Genomic DNA, 7323 nt, shown 5'->3' with positions numbered 1-7323 from the left:
ACACACGTGTAAACCCCATAATATAACTTCAAAAATTCATATCTCCACTTCTACAACTCGGAATTCGATGATTCTTGAAGTGTTGGATTCTCCTCTCTACCCTCTATCATCTCATGCCATCACATGTAGAAATGTGCTCATGGAAATGCCCAAAACATGATTTGGTGCAAAACCCCATACTTGGGTTCCAAGCCCACAAGTGACTCTTGTGGCGCTTTTCCCTCCAAACCTCGAACCCTAGGGGTTGGAGTACCTCCCAAGTTACACAAATCAACATTTAATAGATCTTTTCAACTTGTACATGTTACAGTTAGATATATGAAAAGGATAAGTTATTTTTTTCTTAAATGTAATATAAGAATTGCAAATAGATCTAATAAATTCAAAGTTGGATAAAGATGGTTGGAATATTGTAATCAGATTTGACACCCATATGCAAGAGAGTTTTTACTGTGTTATTGGAATATTTAAAAAAAAAATAGTGATTTGGATTATCTAAACTCCTCAGCTCTTTACATTTTTGTATAAGGTCATCTTGGCCCAAAAGAGCTGGTTGAAATAGTATTTAGTGACATTGGAGTGGCAGAGGATGAAGCGTTGTTTGACATTGGATTACATGTTTCTGGTGTAGATGCAAATGCTGATGTAACACTAGTGTAAGCACTTGATTGTGAATAGTCCACATCAACAAAGGGGGGTTCAGTAGTCGCTGGAAGATCCATGTCTTTGCTTGTGAGGAACATGATGACTTTAGACATTCGAGGACGTAGTCTTGCAGACCCCTGTGTGCAAAGAAGAGCAACATGAACAACATGTAGTACCTCCTCCTTGCAGTTTCTTTTGATGTTGGGATCAATAATGTTTGGAACTGCGCCAGACAGATAACTATTCCAAACCTGCATCATAAATCAACTATAGATTTGAATATCATCACAACTTTCTCAGTTAGAAGGGAGTAATATTGTGTATTTTATAATGAGAACATTACCACTGTCAAAAGAGATGGCATGTCATTTATGTACATAGGGGGTTTATTCATTTTCCCACTAATAATCTCCAAAACTAGCACTCCAAAAGCATAAACATCAACTTTTTCTGTCAAATGGCCATGTACAAGATATTCTGGAGCCATATAACCTCTGCCAAATCAAAAACAAAAAATTAACAATCCCAACTTACAAAATCAAAAACATAAAATTATCAATCCCAATTTGCAAATTCAAAAACATAAAATTATCAATCCCAACTTCTTCGTGTTGTTATTATTATTATTCCAAATATTTTATTCTCACCTAGTTCCCACAATTGTGGTGTTAAGATGACTTTGATCTTCAGCGAAGTATCTAACTAATCCAAAATCTGCAATTTTGGGTTTGAAATATTGATCCAACAAAATATTGCTAGCTTTTATGTCTCGATGGATGATGCGGATATCTGATTCTTCATGAAGATAAGCTAGCCCAGCAGCAATTCCTAATATAATCTCAAACCTCCTCTGCCAATCCAGCAACCTGCCCCGGTTTTCATCTGTTGCAAATGACAATCCTGTCTGAAATAACTATATTCACCGACTAAACAACAGAGACTGACTGGTAAAGATTGACTGTAGCAAAAATCAATTTATAGGGTTGAGAAAGATTACCAAATACGAATAGATCAAGGCTCTTGTTGGGAAGATATTCATAGACCAAGAGTCTGTCTGTGTCATCCACACTGCATCCCAGTAGTTTGACGAGGTTTCTATGTTGAACATTACTTATCAGAGTCACCTCATTGAAGAAGTGGCTCACACTCTGCTGTTTGTTTGTAAATAGTCGCTTTACAGCAATTTCACTGCCGTTTGGTAGAATCCCCTGTCAACATATCCTTTATATTGCTTAGCTTACTCATGTTCCTATTTAATAACTCTACATAGGATAAAAAGAATTCGGAGATCACCTTATATACCGAACCAAAGCCTCCTTCCCCAATCTTGTTTGCTGGGTGATAATTTTTAGTAGCATTTCGTAGAGTACTATATTTGTAATTTAATTTCGATTTTGATATAGCTGTTGACAGTTCATTTGACAGTCTAAAATGCCCTGCAAAATAAACATCAGGTTAATGATTCAGGAAATCATGTACAACAATGTCTGCAGCAAACTTCCAGGTTAATGCACCAATTAAATATCATATTGAAAATTCAAAATTTCCGTTATCTTTGCACTGTTGTTTTGCGATTTATAAAACTTTAAGCCCCAGATTTTCTTCAATCTGGAAAATTTCTCATTAAAAAAACAAAAGTCACATTTCCAGAGAGATTGAAGAAAAGCCGAACTACCTGGAAGTGGTTTCCTGTAGAAGTGCTGAATGACTTTTCTTTTAAAAAATAAAAACACTCCGAGCAGCAGTAGCAGAAGAATAACCACACCAGCCATGGTCAACCCAAGTAATTCCGGTAGACCAGGGTGGCCTTTTCCTGCAGCAAATAACAATCCGCATTAATGAATTGAATTAGCAAGAAAAATTCGCAAAAAAAGAAAAGAAATCATATTTTTTCAAATTTTCTTTTGGAAAACACTATAAATTTATGAAATCACCAATGTGCATGTGAACGGTGAAAGCTTTACAATACACACTGTTTTTCAGGAAAAAATATTTTTTCTTTTAGAAAACACTCTGTATCATTTATGAAACCACCAATGTGTAGGTGAAAGCTTTACTATACAGTGTTGAAACCACCAATGTGTAGGTGAAAGCTTTACAATACAGTGTTGAAACCACCAATATGTAGGTGAAAGCTTTACAATACAGTGTTGAAACCACCCATGTGTAGGTGAAAGTTTTAAATGAAGTGTTTCCAGAGAATAAATAAATAAAAAAGAGAGAAAAAAGGAAAAAGAAAGCAAAAGAAGAAAGAAAACTCGAAAAATATGATCTGCAACTGCGAAATGTGAAAATGTGCATTCTCAGAAAGAAAGAAAATATAATTTAATGAGAAATTCCCAAAAAATTAAATGAAAATTTAATTTGATTGAGGCACAGAACCAGTAGATGGCGGTATAGAAATATCACTTCCAGTTGAGGGTGAGGCCAAAGGGACGCCATCACCGTAAAACTTGTATGCCCCGTAACGTATTATGCAGTTCTCGGTGAAGCCCTCTCCACGGGGACAGTCGAGGAGACTCTTGTATACAGTGTCGAGGCACTGACCACATTGATTCATACTAAGGTCTCTCCAACATTGAGCCAGAGCATATAACCCATGCTCATTTCCAGTACTGTAACCCTCATTACTAGACACAGCATCATCCACAACCGTGGTCAAAAGATTGGCAATCGACCAATCCAAACCCTCCGAATTTTCATCTGTTCTGTTCGGACTATGTACGCATCGCACTGCGGGCGGCGTATTCGATAATTGTGAGACGAATTTGTGATTGGCATATCTCAGAAAGCATCCGTTGAGAAGAACGGTTCCAGAACTGGAACCGCGACAGCTTTTATAAAGATCTTCTTGAGCCGCTGAAGCGCATTTCCCACAAGCAGAGGCATTGAGGTCTAGCCTGCACTGAGCAAGACCATACACTTTCTCTCCATTCTCTCCATGAGATGAAATATTGTACCCTGTCTTGTTCACATTCTGAACCAGTGAATTCAGAACTAACTTCAGGTTCCCTTCCAGTTCAAAGCCATGCATAGTAGCATTGCCAGAGCAACTGGATCCCTGCAAATCATCAAGGATATCCAATTGAGCTAATGCTAATACTGGTAGCAAGAACATGAAGGGGAGAAATAATTTGGATTCTGCAGTGAAAGTAAATAGGATCATTTTTCCCTCTGCAATTGTCGAACGTTGGAAGGGGCCGTTTTGTAATTGAAATCAATCTGTAGAATCTGAACTTTAGACACACTCTGCGCTGCCTTCTTTTCTGAACAGCACGCTGCTTGAAAGGCCACAGTAGTGTGGAGTGCTGTAGTTTCAGCGAAGTAAAGAGAAGGGCCAATTGTGTCCTATTTTCAAACTTCAATTTCTGATGAGGTGTTGTTGGGAGTCAGTAAAGAGAATTTCTTTGTTTTCTTTGAAACTTCAATATCTGATGAGCTGTATTTGGGAGTAAATTTGTCTTGTAGCAGAAAGGCTCTATTTTCGGAATTTTTTAAGGTTGAATTATTCATAAGGTCAATCTCAATTTTATAACCTATGTGGAAATTCTGTATCCCATTTCACACTAACCCTAACTTCACTGCACCAGAAACCTTTATCAATATTTTAAATGAATAAAACCTATTGTTTTCTTAAGCTACCAAATTTTAATATTTGTATAATCAAAAGGACCTTTATTAGACCATCAGATTCCAGCCTTTGTATATTCAAAACTGGAGCAGTTGTGAAGCGCTTTCATAAGTGGAGGTCGCATCCACCTTGTCGAACACCATAAAGGTCATGGTACTCTTAATTTGAGGACCTCTTACCAATGATATTCAAAAGTTTGGAAATTAAATCAACCTATGGTGATTGTAATGGTACTCTTAATTTGAGGGCCTCTTACCAATGATATTCAAAAGTTTGGAAATTAAATCAACGTATGGTGATGGTAATGTATATGTGGTTTTTACATTTCAATTCATGGTTTTAGTTTACTGGTTGGGATATATATATATATATGTTTTTGTATTTGGTGTGTGAATTGTTTGGTGCGTGAATTTTGTTACAATCATAAATGGTATGGAGGTAATAATTTTTATCAAAATATTGTATAAATTATGTAGATGATATTGATAAAGATTATGAGTGAAATTGGAAAAATGAAGATTTGTTGATTTTGGTTGGTCATGTTGATTCAACGTCTTGAGATTTGCAACAACCAAGATTTTAAGTTGGTCATCTGATTGGAAGGTTGTTAACTATCAAATAAATTTACCATTTGGTTAGTTTTAGCCCCCCAATTGGAAAGCTGACAACTATACTTTTCTATTTGGTTCGTTATTAGTCACTTAGCAAACATGGGTTCGATACTTGTCTCTGTTCTCATGGTTCCAATGATTTCATAGTGGGGGGAAGACCCCTACTCACTGACAACAATGCATAACTAGAGCTACATAGGACGTCGTGAATGTGGTTGTCTTATGTAGGCTTGACCCGATCTGTTATTCGAAAATCCATTAAGGCTTTGGAAGAAGTGAAGGTTTAACATGCTCATACAAAGGATGGAATTATGTGCCCATCTGATAGAGAACTTCATTCTAGACTTTGGCTTCAGTCGCACCAAAGACACCAAATTCTTTAGGGCTATCAAATTATACTGACATACTAAATATTTTGTTGCTCAAGTCTTGCTAGCCATGAACATCGATAATTAGGAATTTTGCCATCACCTAGATACAATGGAGTGGAAAAACTACTTATTTGCCACACTCTACTCCTAGTTGGTTCTTAAAAAGGGATTTTTTTTAGACGATTATGCTACATAGGTTTCCAGACAATCTCATCCCAATCCATTCATCTATGGACACTTTTGATGGGACGCATCCCAAGTTCCTCTAGTCCTGACTTCTAAATTTGATTTGACTTGAGTTATTTATTTGTCATTTTAATTTGTCTAATAAAAAAGTTCTCTATTGATGGAAAAATTGTTTTATAATTTTAATGGACCTTTACAATTTTAATTTTTAATTTATCATAATTCCCTTTTGAAAAAACTTTAATATCTTTTTTAACTACTAAGACAACCTCTAAACTTCTCTTTAACATTACAACCCTCTCTATTTATATGGTTTCCTTTAGAAAAACTAACCTTAAAGTTTTTTTTCTTATATTATATCATTTTTATAAACATTTGCAAAATATTATATAACATTGTGATTTTTTCTAACTTTTAAAGTGATTGTTTCTAACTTAGTATGAAGATTTATTTTTAAAATATTATTTATATTTACTAGGTGTTCAAGTAAATATCATTTCTAATATATTTGAAGGGAAAATTTATATTACTTTTATTAGAATTTATAAATATTATATGGAGTTATAATACTTCCCATTTAAGGTTTTAAGGTGATGATCTCTTCCACTTAGTTGTAGTGGCTGCAACACCCTCCAAAATTTTGGCCTGCATCCAATTTCAGAGCCTCCTTTGAGAGTTTTACTTGATGACTGCACGCATTCGGGTTCACTCTATGAGCTCGTGTGAGTCTTCGCACCCACCTTGCTTGATCATTCCACCGACAAATTTTGCATGTTGATTTCAATGTCATGCTTGCGACCATGTTCTGGTTATACACAAAGTCTTTGCTTCGTGTGTACATGTTGTGTCTGCTATGTAAACATCCGTCCCGCTAACACATGGAGTCACATACAATGTCCTGCAAGTGTCGTCGCGGTCGTCAAACGATCAATCACAAGTGTCGCGCTTTTCGTTCACATCGTCGGTTAGTCATGTTGAGAATGTGTGTTTGGATGGCTTGAGTCATCTCGTCGTCAAGTCATGTAAGTGTGTGTTTGCAAGATCACATATGCACCTTTCACTCATTCACACACTTAACCATTTTGTTGAAGTTATGATGACCGGATTCCCCTCATACAACCAGAACTTCACCCTGCCATCAACTTGATCAAATGTCACCTAGAAAAACACAGAAGCAACAAGCAATCCATTTCAAGATGTGCTCCCTACAAGCAGATCAATCAACCTTCATGCTGGTCAACCAGAGAGTTTGACCCAATAGTCACCCCAGGACTGACTCCCCTCAAAAATTGCGAATAGGCTGCAGACCTTGCCCACTCCATTGACTGAGAAAATTGTGCAGAGAGGCTAGACAAACACCCAGTTCCCGTCCTTGTCTCCCTCAGAAAATTGCACAATTTTTCCAGCCAGCCCTCTAGTCAGTCGACCAACTACTCACCCATAAAACTGCGCAGTTGTCATGAGCAAGCCCTATGCTTCCCAGTAGTTTGCTCAGCTCAAAAACTGTGTAGGGGTGATTAGTAGGTCAGCCTCCCAGCATCAGCGCAGTTTTCCCCACTAGCAGCTGACTACCAGTTCCCTCTAGGAATTGCGCAGTTTTTGCTACCAGTGTCCCAACAGCCAACTGCCAGTTCCCTTCAGAAATTGCATAGTTTTGGCTTCCTGACTCCCGTTGCTTGCTCCTTCCAGAAATTGTGCAGATTTTGTCTTCCAAGCTTTCCAGCACCCCGAAATGCTCCTCTAAAAAGCTGCGCAGTTTTTCCCTCTAACTGAGCCAGACCCCACGGACAGTCACTGTCGATCTAGATTTCCCGTCTCCATCACCTAGTGACTATTGCACAATTTTCACCAGCAATGCCCGGAGCCTCCATCTCAGCTC

The 7323-nt window shown here is 37.4% G+C and overlaps 1 protein-coding gene across 1 annotated transcript; it reads right to left on the bottom strand.

Moving 5' to 3' along the window:
• Nucleotides 1-472: 472 nt before the first annotated feature.
• On the bottom strand, nt 473-3989 carry LOC149206309 (cysteine-rich receptor-like protein kinase 2). Its single transcript, XM_089393670.1, has 7 exons — nt 3055-3989; nt 2321-2458; nt 1939-2081; nt 1643-1853; nt 1293-1527; nt 989-1139; nt 473-896 (listed from the first exon to the last, which is right to left on the bottom strand). The coding sequence occupies exons 1-7, from the start codon at nt 3809-3811 to the stop codon at nt 531-533; spliced, it is 2001 nt and encodes a 666-aa protein (XP_089249796.1). The 5' UTR covers nt 3812-3989; the 3' UTR covers nt 473-530.
• Between the last annotated feature and the right edge of the window lie 3334 nt (nt 3990-7323).

This window comes from Pinus tabuliformis, chromosome 1_2, assembly GCF_031772625.1.
Source record: "Pinus tabuliformis cultivar Carrire ecotype Pingquan chromosome 1_2, CPIR1, whole genome shotgun sequence".
Classification (NCBI taxonomy): domain Eukaryota; kingdom Viridiplantae; phylum Streptophyta; class Pinopsida; order Pinales; family Pinaceae; genus Pinus; species Pinus tabuliformis.
The sequence above is the reverse complement of the archived record's forward strand: the minus strand, read 5'-3'. Positions and strand labels throughout refer to the sequence as shown.

What these genes read in the sequence shown, in the direction of transcription:
- LOC149206309 (XM_089393670.1), bottom strand. Translation starts at nt 3,811, where the DNA reads ATGATCCTATTTACTTTCACTGCAGAATCCAAATTATTTCTCCCCTTC. An exon ending in ACCACAATTGTGGGAACTAG is followed by an intron (nt 1,140 to 1,292) that starts GTGAGAATAAAA and finishes TTGATTTGGCAG; the next exon opens with AGGTTATATGGCTCCAGAAT. An exon ending in TGCCATCTCTTTTGACAGTG is followed by an intron (nt 897 to 988) that starts GTAATGTTCTCA and finishes TTTATGATGCAG; the next exon opens with GTTTGGAATAGTTATCTGTC.